Genomic DNA, 20,487 nt, shown 5'->3' with positions numbered 1-20,487 from the left:
CCTCTATACCCAACACCTGATGACACCGTGAGGTCAGATCACAGATGAGAGCAGAAACACAAAAGACGCCGGCTTTCCTTTGCAAACAGAAAAAGATAACCAACATTTCATTGACCTCGGGAAAAGGCCGCCATATTAGATTTAAAAAAAAAAAAATCCCCGTTAGTACCTTATAAAAAATGTAAACTCTTCCTAGAGATTTCAGTCTTTCGCCTCCTCACTCCGCAAACACCATTAGGGAGCCAAGTGTGGAAGAAATGTTGGAATTAGAAGTTGTAGATTTTGAAAAAGGGCGTCCCGCTGTTCCTCGCACACCTGTTCCAGAATCATTGTGAAGATATATAAAAAGCTGGCTTATGCTAAACGAAACGATACGATACACAACAAAAATGTAAGAAAAACCGCCGTTGCCAAAGAAATCCAAAAGTTTACTTTTGCCGATTCTTCTAAAAATCACATTGATCTGTCTGTCAGCCCCAGGCGACCAAAAGACAAAACGGTTGCTATGGAGATAAAACCAACAGAAAAGCTGCCGTTTTGATAAAAGCGGGTGTTTTTCATCAATTTGTCACATGCAGCTCTGAACAGGGGGGCTGGGGGTGAGTGAGGGGCGTGTAACAGCCATAGACAGTTTATCACTGTACAGCCCCCCCCCCGGAGTTCCAAACAGGAAGTACCCGCCAGCTCCCATAGACGTCTATAGAGGAATAAACAGCTGTTACTCAGTCATTCTATTGGTCTCTGGCTCTGATACCTTTTTCTTGATCATTATTTTCATTATTTTCTTTTTGTATTTTCAGTTATTCAAGTTCAAAACTGACCAATCAGAGGCTTCAGTAAAAGCATGTGGTGCCCGCTGGCCCCCACCTCAACGTTTGATTGACAGATTCTCCCGAAAGGATGTGAACTTCCAGCAAGCGTACTCATGAGCAGCGACAGTAGTTGCCCTAAAAACGTGACTCAGACCAACTCGGACCAATCACTGTCATTTGGCTCCAAATGGCGGCGCAGGTAATGCAGAAAAGAGGCGACGGAATTAGCTTCATGCAATTTATGAAAGTTGTGTCAACATAGTTTTTTTACTGGAGAACCAAAACATACAAAGGCACCATTTGCCCTCACAGACCGACACACCATCATCATTCTGGATTACACCTGGATTCGTGGCGGCGGTTTTTCCTCAGGTACCGTCATCGGCAGGACAAACAACACAACGTGGACCGGATGTGTTTTCATCCTGTGTCCAGAGACTTGACGGATGTCTGGGTCAGAACCAGGACCGTGTGACGGCATCTGCAGACACGGCTCCTTCCAGTTATTTTCTCCCTGCTGTCCAGAATGACCGTCTGAGCTCCAGCTGAGATTCAACGGTCCTGATTGAAATCCCTGTGACTCGGGTCTCTGCGGCCCAATGAGGAAAAACCGGAAAAATGCGTGTGCGGTTTTGTCTAAACATCCTACTTTTTTGTGTGTTGCTTGTTTCCCACTTGTCCTGCATGTAGGGGTTCTCCCAAAAACGCCCCCTTTATTGTTCTGATGCTTTTCCTCATTTCTGAGCGTTCCTTCATTTGACCTCTGCGCCGGGTCAAACGGGCTCGCCGCCTTTAGGCTGGCGTGATGCCGATCTTCGTCACAAGCAGAAAAGTGTGAATGGGGGTAAATCAGGGGCGGGGCCCGCCACTCAGTGTTCCCACTGAGACTTTGAGGGCCTCCATTATTTCCCAGACAAAAAAAAACCATCTCTGCTGGTGATTGGCTGGACTCAGATCAATGAGTCGATGGCCCCGCCCACACAGCTGATTGTTCAGCAGAGGGTGGGAACTTAGAGAGCCTGAAACATGAATTTGGATAAAAACATAATTCATGTGTTTGATTGACATAAAAGCTCATCAATTATTAAAAATGGCAAGAACCCCCCCCCCCCCCCCAGTGCTGTGTTTGATTGATTTTTTGTTGCTCCTGGCTCTGGCCCCGCCTCCATTCGCACCGACGCATTGACATGAGGGTGAGGGCAGATGGGGGGTGGATGAAGAAGTGAGGGGCTGAAGGGGGAATTGCGTTGGTTCGAGGAGGCAGATGGCTGACCTCTGAGGGCCATCGGGGTCAAGTCGAAAAAACAAACCAACAATTGATGTGTGAGAGAAGGACACCTCCCCCTCCTCACTTCCTCCTCCCCCCAGTCGCCCGTTCACACCTTTGTTTCATGAACCTTCATGGATTCTAGAGCTCTGGTCTCAAACCCACGGGCCGCGGACCGGTCTGTGGATGTTTAGGTACCGGGCCGCAGACAGAAAAAAAGAAACTTCGATTGTTTACGTTCTATTTGTTTTCTGATTCTGAAGGAAGTTTTATTTTGGAAAACTCTGCATCCGTCTGTTACCTGATGCATGTCGAGTCGTCCGCCTTGGTCATGTGACTTAAAGCGGCAGCTTGGACTGCTAAGTCCACGCTGCTTTTCCTGTGCCAAATAAATAAATAAACAAACAAAACACATAAATAAACGGTATTCTAAGGGAAAAACTGTAGGGATGCTTTTATTGGATTTTTTTTTTTTTGCAAATCAACAACTTTGTTTCATTGAATCATCTGTAAAAATATCTACTGATATTTTCAGACTTTTTGCCAAACTACATTTCTTGTGGTAACATTTTCAGTTCAATTTTTTCTTTTTTTCAGAAACCAAAAGCTCAAAGAAATTATGGCCAACTTCCGGACCGGTCTGTGAAAATAGTGTCTGGTAACAAACCGGTCTGAAAAAGATGGAGGACAAATTAGAGCAGAGAATCTGATGGTCGCCTCAAAGCCTCCTCAGACCGCTCAGGTGGACGCTTGGCCAAGATCTCCCGGTTCATTCCTCCATGGAGGTTTCCTCATGTGTGGGTCGGACCGTTGGACCTGGACATGTCATCAAGCCCCCCCCCTGGTAAAACGACGTCTGACCAGGAAGAAGTCTGGCTGCTTCCTCACTAACGGGGTTGGCTCCTCTGTACGAGAAGAATCAGCGTCAGTCCATCCAAGTCTTCCTCAACCGATGGGACCAGGACAGCGTCTGGAATGACGTCCAGTTCTCCCTTTGGGGACAAGATCCCAACAATTTGTCTGACGTGGAGATGGCGGTTCGCTGTGAGGACCCCGGGAATAAAAAAAGGCGGCGGCTCTGCCGGCGACGGAGAAGAGTGAAATTATTGTTCCTGATTATCGGTAAATGAAACCCTCCATCCTTTCATCTGCGGACAAATGAGGTCTCCTCCAGGTTCACCGGCAGCGTCCCATCGGCCGCTGGCTGCAGCGCAACTTCCTTGATTGAAATTTATTCAAATGGTAATAAAGGATGAGTGAGTTAGTGCTGACGGAGGCCTTCATCCCGGCCTCTTGACTCTAACGAGCCAGTTTGTCGTCACACGACGTGGCGTTTAAAATGGTCACTGTGTGTGTGTGTGGGGGGGGTCATGTCTGGAACAAAAACAGCAGCGCTTAGCTCAGTCTGACGTTTTCTTCACAGCAGAAGAGCTCCTGTAGAGGCTTTTGTGGGTCAAAGGTCATAATGTTTCAGGATTTTTGAGCAAACAAATATGAAGTCAAATCATGTTCTGCTTGAAATGGACAAAAAAAAGATAAAAAAAAGAAAAAAGATTTAAAACCTGAAAGAAATACTTCGAATCTGACAAAAAATAGCAAATTTCAACAAACACTGAAAACTAAATGAAAAAAAGGTTTTTATTGGTGAAGCTGCTGGTTTGTATCTTAAATTTAAAACATCAATTCAGACTTTTGGCTTTCAGAGTTGATCCTTATTTGACTTGGGGGCGGGGCTTGGAGCCCATTGACTCTCTTAGTGAGTGCGGTTAACGTCCACCTCCAAAGACTGTTTTTCTGAGATACGCTCACCGCCATGTTGGAGTTGTGTTAGTTAGCAGTGATTGGTCCAAATCGGTCTGAGTCATCATTACCACTATCACCAATCAGGAGTGAGCCTGTTGGAAGGCCACACCCCCACCATGTGAAAGCAGGTTACACGTTTTGAATGTTGAATGTGGAGGCCAGCAAGCTCCACCCACTGTTACTGAGGCGTCTGATTGGCCAGTTTATAATATAATGGGGGAAAAAGAGGATTATCAAGAAGATGTTAAGAAAAGGTATCAGATCAGGAACGGTTATTAAATTAAATTAAATAAACTTTATTTTTATAGCACTTCACCTAATACAAAGCATCTCAGTGCTTCCCATATAAAATAAAGTATAAAAATATTTTAGCAAACATGGTAAAATGTATTATAATAAAATAAAATAAATAAAAACACATGAAAACCCAACACATTCACATCACACAAGTACCATCAGAATAAATCGGATTCATTTTTAAAAGATTAAGAAAAATCAAATAAAACATGTATAAACTTGGTAAAAGCTTTACTTAAACGATGCTTTATAGTTTGTCCTTAAAGACCTCCACAGTGGATGAAGCCCCCACGTCCTCAGGCGAGGCCTCGCCGTGGGTTTCGGTTCTGACCTGCGGGCTCTGGGAGGGCCATTAAGGCGCCAGTTTCATTTAAACTTTTGTAAACTAATAAACGAACCTTAAAATCCATCCTGAAGCGAACTGGGAGCCATGCAAAGGTTTCAAGATTGGAGTCTTGTTCTTCTTTCTGGTTCTGGTTAAAAGGCGTGCAGCCGAGTTTTGAACAAGCTGCAGCCGGTTGATAGTATTTTTCAAGTCTAGATGTTCAGACCAACAGAATGACTGAGGAACAGCTGTTTGTTTCTCTGTAGAAGTGGCTTCTTGGAGCCCCTTCCTGTCTGGACCACCAGGGGGGAGGAGCCACTCATCATCATTTCTGCTCCAGAACAGCGTCGGTTGTTGGCGCCGCCTGCGTCATCCCTTCTGTGATGTGGCGGACGGGAGTCATAATGCAAATGGCGTCACCAGTCAATCGTGTCTGCAGTAGCCAATGGGCTTAAAGCCCCACCCCCACAAAAAATTAGGATCAACTGCGAAACGGAATTAAAACTAATTCGAGGACTAAAAGCAAAGAGGGAGAAAATAATTTGAAAATAACAGCAGATGTTACTAATAAACATTTTTCATTTCGGTCAATATTTAAGTTTTCTGTCTTTCTTTAAATGTATCTTTTTTTCCCGAATCTCTTTACACTTTACAACGTTTTTTATTAATGAATTGATTTCTAACATGCAAATGAAAAAAAAAGAAGATAAAAGAAGAGTTCTTAAAGTCCCGTTCCAACTATATTTTTATCCATTGTCAAAGCGTTCCCAGTCGTCTTTTCATTACGATGATGATGTTTTAGACTAACTCTGGGACTGTTGGCACAGATGTAAGCCATAATATCCCTTTGTTTACACGCTCCCCTGCTAGCTTACAGCCGCTCACACGCCACGCTAACGTTAGCGCTGCACAAAAAAAATGGCTTCAATATCAGATCCATCCATCCGTCCAGTTCTGATCCAGATTCCAGCTGAGACCAGGAAAACAAAGACGTTCATGTATCTGTTGATCTGCCCAAGGATGGGGCGGAGCTTGGAGACTGTGGCCCCGCCCATTTCCCTGCATCACAAACCTGAGTTTTTTCAAACGGCTGCGTTTTTCTGCTCCTGATCTATTTTGATTTGAATAAAGAAAAACTCATAAATACAATTTTAATCTTAATTTATAAATGTCCTCCATCATCAGAAAAATGTTACGAGAACACGTTAAAAAAGCCGAGAAATAAGACTTTCATTAACGACAGTAAACCACCACAACAATAACAAAAAATAATGAAAATCCTAACTATTATTCTAGATTTTAAGTTTTCCTTCTTCTTTTAGAGTCAAGGACTTTGGAGTTTTGCTTATGTCTCAAATAAAAGCCCCCACCCCCCCTTTATATTCAAAGAGCGGAAATTTTAAAGTTGGTTAAATGCACGAGTGACTGAAAAAGTTTTGATAGAGATAAAAGCGTCAGCTGGGCCTGATAGAGCCCAGTGCCTCAGTGGGGGGGGGGGGGTTACAGATCATTGATTAACTGACGGAAGCTTTGATCCGACTTGGACCTTCAACGGGTCAGAATCAGAAGCGTGAGCGATGGAGAACACAGCTCTCAAATTCCAGCCCAGCAATGTCTCCAAACGCAGTAACCATGAGATGCGTGGAGGGTCACATGACCTGTTCACGTCCATTTTTGGTAACGTGGGAGCGGGTGGGGGTTCATGTTCAGGGTCTGCAGCCGGAAATTGACAGTTTGGTTCACATAAATGGATCAAACAGAATTTTTAATCCAAACATTTTTATCATGTCGGTCATTTAGAAACTGCTCTCATTCTTTAAAGCCTTAACTTTGTCCCAATGTGCTGAACTGCAGCAAACATCCACGTCCAAACCTTTATGTCTGTCCCACTTCTAGATATAGAGACACAGTCATAGATACTAATGAAAATGTTTGAAATTTAAAAAAGTGACTCTTTTTTTGGGGGGGGGCTCAGAAAACGTCTGTCCCTTGAACGTTTCCTTAAATCCTGAAGTGATGGATTTAAAATGATGAAACTAAAGACTAAACCAGGTTTTTCCCGCCCTTTTCTCTACTTCCAGCAGTGTTTGGACTTATATGCACTTCCTCTTGCGCTTGTTTCCTGGGACAAAGAAAGAGGAAGTGTGGCGTGGCGTGGCGTGGCGTGGCGGTCGTCCTACCTTGCTTTTCTCGCGTCTTAAGCAGCAGAAGAGACAGTTTTCATCGAAGGACCAGTCAGACACTTCCTCCGGCTCGCAGTCTGGATCAGACGAGAAGAGAAAAGCTGCGTGTCAACGCTCTGACAACTCCACATTCTTCTGTTTTTCTTTTTTTTTGTTTTTCTGTTTGATTCTGTTTTTGTCTGCATTGCCCCCCTCCCCCCCTGCCATTACGTCTGTCGCCATCGTTTCTCGTCGGTTTTGGCGACAGGAGTGAACGTCTGAAGCTTTCAGCTGCTTCAAACGCCACGCCACATGCCGTCTGCGGCGCCGTCATAAATAAAGGCTTTGTCTGATCCGCGCATTAACGTAGCGTGGAAGTTTGGAAAGTTCATCGGTGGCGCTCTGGAGACCCGGCGGCCCACAAACATGGCGTCTGGTTTTCAATCCAGCCTGGCCTGCAGAGACGGAGAGCCGAGCGACCACGACAACAGCAGCATTAAAAAGATTGAGCTTTAATTACGCGGCGTGTTTAAATGTTTACTTTCTGTAGGAAGAGCGACGTTTAAATGAAGCTCCTGTGATTGGCAGCTCATTTGAGAAAAACCCCAACACCGGGACAGAGTCTGGAAGATCCTCAATATTAATGATCAAAATGCAAATGATCCATAAACTGCAGCTTCCCTGAGGCACAGATCTAAGAATCATCTTATTTTAGCTCCATAATAATAAAAGAAATCCAGAATTGGACGTAAGGAGGCGATTAAACGCGGGGAACCGGAAGAACAACGTCTAGTGCGTCTTTGTCAGGAGATCGATAACCGGGTCACATGCAGCAGGAATTTCCTGCGACTGTTGCTGCGCATTCTGAGCAGAATTCATTTTCTGTGAAGACCAATCATCTTCATCCTCCACTGCTGCTCCTCAGCGGTTTACACGGCGAGCACACGGCGAGCACACGCCGGGCGCGATCAGCACCAGAGCTGCAACAGGTGAAGGAAACGCACGACGCAGAGAACCAATCCAGGAATTTATCAGCACAGTGGAAGTGAACGACAATCTGAAACTGTCACGGCGTTCAGCTCATAAACGCGTCGGTCCACAGGGCTGTTCTCCTGACCCCCCCCCTATAACCACTGCTGCCTCTTAACCTTTAGTTTACCCCCGTCATGTGTTGCTAAATCACAGCAGACTGCTTAACTTAGCATCACCTTCAAAGGAAAAACAATGGAAGAATTGGAAAATAATTCACACATAAAGGGGTTAATGGAAATCATTAAAAAAACGTTGAAAAATCACACATCGCAAAAGAGAAAGAAGCTAGCGGTGGTCATGTGACCCAATGGTTTGTCTGAGGCTCAACTGAAGGCTTTTTTTATTCATTAATCGTAGATAAATAAATGTGACGTCATCAAAGCCTTTCTAAAAAAGTTCACACCTGTCATTACTTTGGAAGCAGCAATCTACTGCACATAAGGGGACGATCCCGGTGATCCTGCAGCGCCGGGATTCCCGGGATCGTCCTTTGGAAGCAGTCTTCTTTCAGTCGGGTGACGTGAGGATAAATCTACTGCACATAAAGGGAGGATCCCGGTGATCCTACTGCACCAACATCACCGGGATCGTCCCTTTGGTAGCAGTCTTCTTTCAGTCGTGTGACATGTCTCAATGTGAGGATCATTTTACTGAGCATAAAGGGACGATCCCGGTGATCCTGCAGCACGAGTAACAGATTCACAGTGATCCTGTGGGCCCAACGTTGCAGCAAACAAGAAGTTCCTCATTAAACTGCAACGGAGAAACGAGAAGCTTGTTTTCCTGAACTGCATCCAAAGACTTCTCTGAAAAGCAGATGGCGGCGCTTCACATACATTACACACATATTGTGTGTCTAGGCAACAGCCCCTCCCCCAAAGAGGCTCACCTTGCATATCTTTGCATGATTTACCATGAAAAAAGACACATACATCCAGTGGAGGCCGTTAAAGCGGTCGGCTGAGCCTCTGCCGTAGAGGAGCTGCAGCTTTTCAGGCTCTAACCAGCTCTGAGTAGAAGCACGTCTCTGAAAAAGCACCACGTTTTTGTGAAAGCAAACCCACACGTCTGTGCTTTCCAGCATCCGTGTCCTGCGATCGATCTGTGCCGTGTCAAGAGCGGGTTCACGTCCGCCGAGGATCATCTGTTTGAATTATCGTCCGTTTCACCGACACGCCACATCCGAGGAGGACGGCCGAGTGGCCACAGCCCAGATGTTGCCATGGAGCAACACTTGAGTGAAAACGCCAGAGTTCAGCCCGACGCCACATCGCCGCGGAGACCCAGCAGCCCATGGAGAAGAGAGTGGGGGGGTGAGGAGCGAGGCATCTCGGATGAGAGCAGGAAACAGCGAGCGGAGTCAGCTCCGCAGGGAGAGCAGGGTAACACAAGAGCCGAATCGATGTGGTCACAATATCCTCTGGAAATGCGCCGCACGTCAGATCAACACTTCACACGGCAAAAATGTCACCTCTGTGTCAGCTCAGACAAGTTCAAGCACAATTCAGCCGCCGCGGTTCCACCCTCTCTGAGGAACGCGGCGCCGGTTCTGCTGCTGGTTCCCAGGCACCCCCCCCCCCGGAGCGGGGCGCCACGCCGGGTCGCAGGACCGCAATTATTCCAGAGCCGCGTGAAACCATCACAACAGATATCTGAAAAGTAACGGAGACGCGGTTTGTAAATGACCTGCAGCCGTGTTCAGCCCGCCCCCACGGCCACGTTAGCTTCACTTTGTGGTCATAACCCGTCTACGCAGACACAGTAATAAATAATAGTTATAATAATATCTGCATTAGGCTCATATCTGCCACGTGTCCACCCTGAATGTGACACATTCATCTACTCTGTATGGAACTGCTTCAGAATGCTTTCAACCCAACGACATACAGCTGTGATCCAAACCTCCCACAATGCCTTCTGTCTTTGGGTTTCATTCCCTGATTTATTTACCAATAAATCATCCAATATCCGTTTTTTACAGCTGACAACTCTGCAGTCAATTTGATAAATCCTGCAAATTATTTTAAGGTCAAGCCACGCCCTTACAGTTACTTCCTGGATGTGAGGAGGGGGTGTGCCTTCACTCAAGCTAAGCTCCGCCCTCCCATCACATGGTGTAGCTGCAGCGTATGCAGCATGCAGCCTCCATGCCTTGAAATGGGTTTCCTCTCAACCTCTGAAGCCTTCTGGGGACGTCTGACGCTGTGATGAAGAGCGAGCCGAGTGAGAAGGTCTGATCTTCATCATGTTCAGCTCAGCCGTGTGGGAGGAGCTTGGTGTGGGAGGAGCTTGGAGTGGAGCCAATTCTTCACATCAGGAGGAGCCGGCTATGGTGCTTCGGACATGCGGCAGACGGCTGTGGGAGGAGGTTCCACTGCAGACCCAGCAGAGGTCATCTCTGCCTCGGAGGTGGGGGTCTGAGGTGGGGGGCCCCCCCCCCCCCCCGCCCGGAAACAAACTTAAATCCTAACGAAGACAAACGTGTGGATGAGAATCCAGCCTCTGCGTGTGTGAATCTGACAGCTTCCTCCTGACTCACTTCCTGCTCCTCCAATCAGCTCCCAGACCCCCCCCCCCCCCATTTCATCTGGGGGTCACATGATGTGAGGGTCACAGGTGAGTTCTGCTTGAACCCGGCGGCTCTGCCACTTAAGACGTCCGTGGGAAGACGGAGCAATTAGCTCACAACCCGCCGTGACCCCCCCAAAAGTGTCAACAAATCAGTGTTTGCCCGTAGTTTGTGTGTTTTATGTGTCTGTGTGTCTGTCTTTGTGTGAATGTTTGTGCGACTGCATGTGTGTGTGTGTCCATTTGCATGGGTCTTTGCATGTGTGTGTTGTTTTAGTGTTTGTGTGCATGTATGCACTGGTGTGTGTTGGGGGTGTGTGTGTATGTGTGTACCTAAACGTGTTGTTTGTGTAATTTTGCCTCATCGTCTTGGTTTTGTCGTCTTTCTGTCAGAAAAGGATTTTTAATACAAATACAAAATTCCTATAGACCCTAAATGTTTCATTATAATCATACATGATGACCGAATAGTTATAGTTTCACCACACACACACACACACGCACACACTCATTTAGTGTAGTTCTGAAAGACGGAGCCTTCTGATTGGACGAAAACCTGCAGCCCGTTTGCTCCAGAAAGTCCCACAGAGCAGCTTCTCTGTGCATTGACGGTGATGTGAGGCGCTCCGTCCACCGCCGTGTCAGCTTAGCTGGTGTGCGTGCGTACGTGCACGAGCGTCATGCATGAGTGGAAATGACATGCCCAAAATATTCTAAAAATGCCTTAAGTTGGTGGGGGGATGGGTCACATGACTTCGGGACGCCATGTTGACCTTGTTTCTGTGAAACGGAGGCAGAGGGCGGCGGGTTTGGTGCTGAAAATCCGATCTGAATTTGATTTGCTGCACTCAGAGCAGGAAGCGTCTCCCTGCACAGCTTTCAGAGGCTCAGACCTGCTCTCCTAAAAAGGCTCAGAAATGATCTAAGAGGACGTTCTGAGCTTGTTCTGCGTGTTCGTGCCAGAGTTTGTTCTCTGCACAGTTTCAGTTTGCAGGTTCTCTAAATGCTGGGGGGGCTTTTCTGGGGACCCTTCATGGTTCTGCAAGGGTTCTGGAGCAGAGGTCTGCAACCCAACGAAGCATTCGGGTTCGATTTCTCACTGACTGCAACCCACTGGAGCCAGAACCGAGTCTAACTTTGTGTAGTTGTGTTGTTGGACGGATAAACATGAACTTTTATTTTTTGGCAAAAATAAACCATCAACATAAAGAGAAGACAGACTTTTTCCTAAATGTATGAATTCTGGTTTTGCTCTGTGATACACGGTTTTAGCATGAAACTAGGAGAGCTCACCATGAGATGGATTGGAGGAGCATTATGGGTAGTGTAGTCATGAGCCTCTCCTGTGACTCATCCAATTGTTTGGTTTCGCCTATAGTCCATAAATACTTTTTAAAACATTTTGTTTCCGGTTCCCTTGAGACTCGTTCTCGGACTTTTTCGGGACAGCAGGTCATCAAACTGGGTCACAGAGACACAGGAGTCCAGCTGATGGCGCCGTCATTCAGACGCCGTTCCTGCAGGATCGATCGCCGTCAGAACAAAACAGAGTAAATGAACCCGGACGTGATTACCGAGGCTTTGGTAGAGCTTTTCAGAATAAAGGATTCCGATCTCTCAGCGTCTTCATGCATCATAAACCAAATCTAGCATAAAAACCTGCGGGTCGCTTCTCTCTGACGCCACAGAAGCGTTTAGTTTACGATCACATCACAAGCATCGAGCAGCAAATTTGACATGCGTCAAAAGAGGAATCTGATTGCATTCGGCGTGAACGCAGCGTTATGCCGGGCTTGGCGTGAAACTTTCCTCCCAAAAGTGGGAGACATACGGGCGATGCCGTCGTACTCCTCAGTCAAAGTGGGAGATCTGGTTCTCTGCTGACCGTGCTCAAACGCTGCACGCTAGGGGTGTGCATGTGACACGTTGGCGCCCACAGGACGCCCACACAACCCACACTCTGAGGGTCTGACTTCCTCATTTCTGACAGTCAGGCTGCAGCAGGGAGCGTGCACGTATCCCGTGCACTGCAAAGTCACCTGTGTCGGTGACCTGCACCACATTGACAGGCCTGGAGCGTTTTTTCACCGGCAGACAGCCCGTCTCCCCCCGTCAGAAGCCGAGATGCAAACTGCTTTCCTAAAGTCAGAAACCAGATGATTGGTTAATGTGACGTTTATTCCAGATTTTTCCCCAGATTTGGCCTCTGAACAACCTTTCAGGTTCAGCAGCAGATCTCACCTTCGCTTTCAGAGATTCTGGATGTGAAGGTAAACCGGCTCGTGTGGACGAGTGAATAAATGCAGACGGGAAACGGGGCGTGGCTGAATGATACGACAATGCTGCTACCAGATTGTAATCCCAAAATCAACCATAAACTCCCAGAAATGCCTGTTTGACAGATGCAGGTTAGTGATGGAGCTTGGAGATCCACGGGGAACCGAACTAGCTGAGGTCCCTCCATCCAGCAAATCCACCGTGAGCGGGGCTTAAGCATGTGCGCCGCGTGTTTAAGTGTAAAAGGATCTGCCGCTCAAACGGAGTGCGCTCAGACAATGACTGCCACCTGAGCGGGGGCATGTCAGCCCCCCCTCGCCACCGCTAACAGGAAGCAGCGCCTGGCACAGATCAGTGGGAACCATCTGGCCCGGCTGGTTCCTCCCGCTCGCGTTGCCTCTTCTCCGGCTCTGCTCAGCCACAAATATCAGCATAAATGAGAGAAAGCAGGCGTTCATGCTGTTTTTCTGCGCTTTGCGCGGCTTCTGCAGCAGTGCGGGTCGGTCGGCATGGCGATAACGGCCTTTGGGGGAGAGCTCTGGGGAGACGCTGGTCTGCTGAATATCTAGACCACCTTTGGCACTAAGCAAACACAAAGATAATTCAGCGGAGCTCCGGCCGCACATGCTTGAATATTTATTTGCAGCACAACACAGTAAAAGTCAATTTGCAGAAAAAAACAGACTCCAATCCTGCAGTATTGGAAACAAAACACAGCAACAAATTTCCCTTTTTATGGATTCTTTTATCAACACGCTTGTTTTTTGGGGGCCGACGTCTCAGCTTCAGCAGCAAAACCGGAAGGTTTCTGGTTTGAAAGTGAGTGAAGAATGGAAACAGTGAAGGTGGTTGGTGTTTTCGTGTCGTTTACCTCGGAACAGAGTGATATCCTTGACTATTCTCGGCCCAAACAAGCCCTCCAAGATGCTTTCAAAGCCTGAGGAGAAGAACAAACAGAGGAGATTTCAGCGTTTGCTCTGAAAAAAAACACGACTGAACTGAAAACGCACTAACTCTGACACCAAGTGTCTGTCAAATCCTTACATCCTGACGGGCAGCAACAAAATGCAAAGCCGTCGTCAAGAAACGATTGGTTTAATAAAGTTTTATAATCGATTTGGAAATGTATTTAAACAGAAAGAAACTCAAACACCAGAAAATCTAAAGAGGAAACTCAAGGGGTTCTATACATACACACGTGCACGCACGCCTGTGCACGCGCGCGCACACACACACACACCCTTCCTTCGCAGCTCTTATGGCAAATGAGCGCTTTACCTGTAATAACCGAGCTGAAGTCACCCACATTTTTATTAACTGTAAATACCTTCGATCTCCTGTTGCCTGGCAACAGCATTCAGAGAAACATAAATACATATTGTAATTTTCAAACCTACACCCCCTCCCCCTTTGCTCTCCACCCCCACCTCATCCTCCATTAAATGGAAATGGAAGCAGACGGAGAGAAACGGAGACAAAGGAGTGTGTGCGCCGCGCTCCGCAAATGTGCATTTTAAGCAGGGGGGGCCAGAGGTCAGGGGGGGGGCACGCCTGCACACAGGTGCACACGCAGTTCAAGTGTGCCCCCCCCCCATCCTGAGAGCTGAAGGTGAACGCCTGAGGCATCAGCAGGAAGAGGAGGGATGGACGAAGAGCGCTGAACGTCTGCTGGAGGGCCGAAGCGAGAAAAAAGCCTCCAGATCGCCCAACGTAAACACGCCCGCCACGGGGGGAAGGTCACGGGTTCAAGGGCCGCTTCCTATAGAGTTCAGCCGATCTGCATGGCGGGAATCCGCTGCGTTTGGTCGGGTTTGAACGCCATTTTGTTCTGCCTGAGATCCTGCAGGACGTGAGATAGCGAGCGGCGGCGCCGACACCCGCTCGGTTCTTCTGAGCCGCTGAGAACGGGTCCAGTTTTCAGGTCCACCCATGCAGGTTCCCTCAGATTATAGGGAGTAAAAGTTGCAGACGTGTTTGGCCGGGCCGGGTCGGGTTCTGCAGACCCTTCCTGCTTTTATGTCAAATTTGCTGAGGAAAATTCCAGTTCCTTTAAAACCTGCACATGCAAAATTCATGCAGCCTACAAAGGAGCTTTGATTACGGGAAAAACGAAGCTTCAAAGAGTTTCAAAAGCTTTTTTTTTTCCTTCTCTCCAGCCGCCGCTAAGCAGCGAAGAGCAGCCCCGCGCTCAACTCAGCGGGGAATAATTAGGATTGTAGCGTTACGGAGACACAAATCAGCTCTGAACGTCAGGGCTGCATGGGCTCCGCCATCTGGCCAAGGAGACGCCCTCGCCCAAACGGCGGCCCGCCGACAGTAGGTGATTCCTCGGCGGGGCTGCGGTGGAGCTGGATGCCGTTGGACAAATGAGATTATGGGATGTGATTGGCTGGATGGCAGTGACAAAGCCTCTGGAGCCAAAGGCAAAAAAAGCTCCAGAAATGTAGGTCAGCCAGCGAGCGCACGCTGAGCCCAAAAGCATTCACACATGACATGGTAAAGGGAGGCATGTACACGCTCTGATGCCCCCCCCCCTCACTGAAGCCTTCACTGTGTCATCAGAAACCTTCAGCACGACACAAACTTTAAAGACCGGGACAAAAATCCCCGCGCCAGGAGCGGCGTGGAGGCGGGATCACATGACGGGGAGCTAATCCGAGAGCAGCACAACAACAGCCACGAACGCCACAAAGAAACTTTGTTCTGCAGGAGCCTGGAAGAAAGAAAGCGGCGCAGGGGGGGGCCTCGCACAGAACAGTGTCATCAGCACATCTGAGCACGCTCACATGAGAGCTCGCTACGTTAGGAGCATTAAACATTGATCTGGAATTCACCAGAAGAACGCATGAACCCTGATTGTATCACGTGTGGAGACCGATGGGTGATCCGAGTCCTGGAGAGCGGACGAAACTCTCCAGAAGAACCCAGCAAACCGCGAGACCAATCCCCGTCCGCCGACACGGCTGAAGGCCTCATGGGGTTCTGGAGCTCCTGGTCTGTGGGATGTTCAGGTTCGTTTTGAGAAGCTGTTTCTGGAGAGTTTGGAGCGGAAACAGGAAGTTGACGCTCCAGAGGTGGTCCTTCAGGCCCCCCTGCGCCAAGCAGCGGTGGGATGACATGCGTTTGTCTGATTCAGAACCCACAAAACGCTCATCATGTGATCTTTTGTCCGCTCTGCCCACGGGAAAAGCCCCCCGGTCTCTGAGCGCCATCGCTGCTTCAGGGGAATCCTTCAGCTGCCAGAAGAAAACAGTACAAAGACAGACAAAAAAAAGGAAAAGTTCACACGGCTCCGGGGTCTGCTGGGAGCGGGGCTGCTCAAAAATTCATCCGGAGTACGCTTGTCAAATCAAAGCCGGCGCACGCTTACACTGGCGAGCATGTCAAGAAACAGCATCTCTCGCATTTCTTACAACCGCGGAGAGCAACTCGACACTGAAGGAAGCCGCGCAATCAATCTGAGAGGAGGGGGGAGGGGGGCAGCGAGCAGGGCTGCAGCGCTGAGGAACCAGCAACCCGCCTTCCTTCTGACCGCTGCACCAAAGCGCCGCGCTGCAGGAGTATTAATAATTGAGCAGGGCCGAAGCCTTCAGAAGCGAGCCTCGTCCGATCAATACCTAATTAACCCGAACGGAGCCGGGTGGTTAAGGACGGCCCGGATCAGGACCGGCCTCCCGCCGACCCGACGGCCTGCAGCTGCTGCATCACTGCTGCATGTGGGACCTGCATCCAGAGGCTGCTGCCGCCTCCAGAACCAGGCCCACCAAGGCGCCTGAGCTCATCTGGAGCTGAGACATGGAGCAGGCCGAGCCATCAATCAGGTCCGCTTCCGCTTAAGAGGATCATCAGCTCGCAGCGACAGATTCATCACCATAAGCAAAAGGTCCGTTTAATGTTAAAGGTGGATTGATGGCCGTCTGCGCGGAGGCGAAAGGCCACGCTGCCCTTAACACGCCGCTTCCCTCGTCTGAAATCAAGCAATAGTCCGAAATCGCACCGAACACGCCTGTGGTACGGCACAACATGACCGATGGGGTCCTGGCCAATCTGTTGCCATGGCAACGCACAACATGTCACTGAAGACAAAACAAAGTTTTTCTTTTCGTGTGAAAGTTGCCTTGTTCATTCAAGAACTACAGGCCCTAGTTCTCACGACCTTTGACCTTTGTGCCGTCTTTAGCCAGAGTGGGGATCCACTTGAGGCAGAACGTAAAGCCATACTTGAACGGTTTCTCGCGCCGTGGCGGACCCATACCTGCCACTGCGACACATTCAGCAAACACTGGTTGCCATGGAAACGCGGAACATTTACGTTGCGATAATAAAGTAGTGGAGATCACTTCGTGGTTTCCAGGCACGTTCTGCGTGCCGCCGTCACGGAGGTCACCGTGGAATCAGCGCCCGTCTCCAGAAACTATGTTTACGTCCTGCTGTTGCCATGGCGCCAAACGGCGGCAGCAGCTGTGCAGACGGGTCGCAGAGGCAGCCGACCCTGCAGTCACGCGTGTGCTGTGTTTTCATTCCAGGATGCAAAGGAAACATATTCAAACCAGGTTGGGGCCAGAGGCAGCTTGAGAGCGACTTCATGTTTGGAGGAGCAGCAGCTCCCCTCCCGGATGGATTTCTCCTCCAGCTGGAGGAGCGCGTCTCCCCACTGCTGCTCAGGAAGGGGGCAGACACCAGGGAGAACCAGCACCTCCTCTTGTTCTCTGACAAACTCCCGAGAGCGACATGAAAGAGGAAACTCCCGGCGGCTTTTAACTCCGCTGGTTATTTTCTGTGTGAGTTCAGCGGAAACCGCAGCCCAGCTGTTGCACGTCTGCCTCACGGCGCTCCCAGGCCGACTTTCTATCCACAAAACTCCGATTCTTAACAAAATATGTTTAAAAAAAAGACTAAAGCTGCGTCTGCAGCGTCTGCAGCAGCCATCACCATGGAGCCGCTACAGAAAGAACATCTTTCCCTCCAACACTCGTCTCTGCACTCTGACCTTGATTCAAACCTCTGCTAAAACATACATGGAGGCCATGCGACACGGGGGGGGGGAATCACATGACGAGTCATCGAGCAGAAAACAACAACAAAAAAGACAAACATTCAGCGTCCGTCTAATCCGTTTCTTTCCACGAATGTTCCGTTTGCGCCGTGAGTCGGATCAGACTCGCAGGGACTAACGCGGCGTGCCTAAGGCGGCGGCGAGGAGAGCATGAGCTCCCTTTTTACGCGCCGCTCTGCGCTCAGAACAATGTTCACATGACTCCAGCAGAAGCCGTGGACGTGCGTCTGCTCATCGATTCGTGCTGCATTTGTGCTCGACCAGTTTCTTCCGTGAGTCTGACGGCAGAAAAGCCACATTTGGGACGGTTTGGGGTCATTTTGGAGTTTGGAACACGCATCCTAGAAAACCCGGAAAGACTCTGCAGAGCGGGAATTTGATGAATCCACTGAGTTCTGGGGATGATTCTTTTTTTTTAATTAAAAAATGAATTGACATACATTATTTTTCAAGGATGAATCATTTTGACCCAATGATTGTGGTCTATATTGGCCAATCTAAAAAGCATCGATGCATCCAGAACTTATGGGAAACCTCCAGGCTGCTGGACTTTGGGATTTTCCATTGGGACCCTGAACGCCTCGTATGACTATGATGTAGTGAGGAAGTTCAGAAACGACAGAAGTGAAGCCATCGATAGAAACTTCTGCAGAGGAACCTCGTCCTGCCCTGCAGCACCAAGCAAACGAGCCCACATCATCAACACTCTGCCACCGTGCTCCTGCTTTAATTCTAGAATTTTGATTTATGAATTGACTTAATGATGAATAATAAATCATATTTTTATTACACGGCCGTTTTACCGCAAAGCTTGAAAAACCCTTTTTTCTTAAAAACTACAATTTAGCAAAGCTGATTATTAAATTAATTAAAATAACTTGATTTGATTAAATTACCCTAAAATGCAAAAGAAAACTCTGACAGTAAATAAATTCATTAAGCAAATAAAATATAGAACAAGTCTAAATAAATAATAGATGTGTGTATAATAGATATAATCTGAATGACCTGAAACAATAATTTATATGTATATATATAATATACATAAATGAGTAAAACACATTTAAATAAAGAGGCGTCTATCTAATAATAAATGATAAACACAAAAAAATAAACATAATAAATAATACACAATGAAAATATTAAATATTAAGTATTCATTCATATTTTAAAAGGATAAATAAATAAATGATGAAAACTGATGAAATAAATAGATAAAGCCATTTTAATGCTAAATGAATAATTTATTTAAAAATAAATAACTTCAATAAATGATAAAATAAACCTCATGGAAACTGAATCAAATGAGCTTGTGTGATAAATCAAATTAAAAAAGTGTCTTAAATGTGGCAGAGTTTCACCTGCAGCAGAATGAAACCACGAGTGTAACGCCTGTCCACGTCTGCGTTCTCTGCAGGGACGCAGACGCCTGTCCACGTCTGCGTTCTCTGCAGGGACGCAGACGCCTGTCCACGTCTGCGTTCTCTGCAGGGACGCAGACGCTGGTGGACGGACGGACAGGACGATGCTGACGGCTGCAAGGACACGGCGTTCAGTCCGACCTTGCCTCAGCTCGACAGAAGCCAGAGAACAAGCCTCAAACGTCGCCATTCCGCCTTAAACCACCAGAGAAAAAAGCCATCAGTGTCACATATACGTTCATCAGAGCCTTAAACTCCACAGCTTCTCAATCACGCAGCTTTTTGGATGGAATTTTGCAAAGTGAAACCAAATCCTTGCAGGGAGATGGAACGTTAATGTGGGATTAGCAGCGGTATCACTAATCTGACTTCTACTTTGTTCACTTGGTGAAATCCCCCCACTGCTGCATGTATGTATGGATGCGGGCCGTGACTCACTGGCTTCTCCTCCTGTCCTCTTTAGACGTAGAAACAGACTGATTTACATTCAATGCACACCATTTATTTTTTTAATTGTTGACACATTCTATTGTTTTCTACTTTTTAGTGGTTTATTGCAGAGAAAAATGTGCATTTTGGGGTTGGTGGAGGAGAAGCAGCGCTTCACAAATGGAGGGAAAAAAGATCAACCAAACCCTTTTTCTTTTCCTCTGGAGGAAAAGAAACTTCAGTGCAACGGCGGACTCATTTGTGAGTCTGAGCGGGAGCAAACACAGATGTAAAGTCTAATGGGTGGCGCCGAATGCACGTGTGTTTGGCGTGGGCGTGCGTCGACGAGAGGAGTACGACTAAAGCAACAAAAAAATGTAAAAAAAGATGTGCGTGATTGGCCAAAGGTGCAGTGAAAGGCAAACAGGCAAACAAGCGGGCGGATTAAGACGAAGCCTGAAGCCGAGTGTGGATTCAGTCTGACGGCTGCTTCCCTCTCTGCCTCTGAAGTCTGCGGTGATGACTAACGCGGCAGCAGCGTGCACGCCGGGCGCCTTAATGCAGCAGAAACACTGTAAAACAATGAAACCGGGAGGGTGTTGCATGGCGCCGGGGGGGGGGTATGCACACAGAAATGCATTGCAGCACTGCGGCTCTGAAGGCTTTGCTTTCTAGAGTTCTAACATGTGAACTTGGTCATGGCTTGGGGAAGGGAAGGGGAATAAATAGGTCGAGCTCCCTGATTGGCTGTACACCACACACACACACACACACACACACACACACCCACACAGCATCAAACAGCAGCGGACTGACTTACTCTCCCTTCTAACGTACAGACAAATGCACGCCGCGTTTGCACGCCAGAGCGCCTCCCCACATGCAAACGACTGACCGAGGCAAATTTGGATCCCTGCTCCCCTCCCACAATGCACTGCGGCGGGCTGGGATGGGTGTGGCGAGGCTGCTGTAAATCTCCGCTGTAGCTCGCGCACGTCTCAGTGGGAGGAAAGAGGAGAAAAAAATCCCTCCAATTAG

The 20,487-nt window shown here is 48.1% G+C and overlaps 1 protein-coding gene across 2 annotated transcripts in view; it reads right to left on the bottom strand.

The window, feature by feature from the left end:
- Nucleotides 1-20,487, bottom strand: part of lcor (ligand dependent nuclear receptor corepressor) — an 84,441-nt gene that overhangs the window by 32,063 nt on the left and 31,891 nt on the right. For both annotated transcript variants that reach the window (XR_002873539.1, XM_023956803.1), the window contains exons 2-3: nt 13,415-13,480; nt 6,685-6,764 (exon numbers count right to left, since the gene is read on the bottom strand). Coding sequence is in view for 1 of the 2 variants with exons in the window: in XM_023956803.1 (XP_023812571.1) it covers nt 6,685-6,764; nt 13,415-13,480 (146 nt within the window). In the remaining variant the exon portion in view is untranslated. The remainder of the gene's footprint in view (nt 1-6,684; nt 6,765-13,414; nt 13,481-20,487) is intronic.

The sequence above is a fragment of the Oryzias latipes genome, chromosome 1, assembly GCF_002234675.1.
Source record: "Oryzias latipes chromosome 1, ASM223467v1".
Classification (NCBI taxonomy): Eukaryota; Metazoa; Chordata; class Actinopteri; order Beloniformes; family Adrianichthyidae; genus Oryzias; species Oryzias latipes.
Note: the sequence above shows the minus strand (reverse complement) of the source record. Positions and strands in the feature narration are given on the sequence as shown.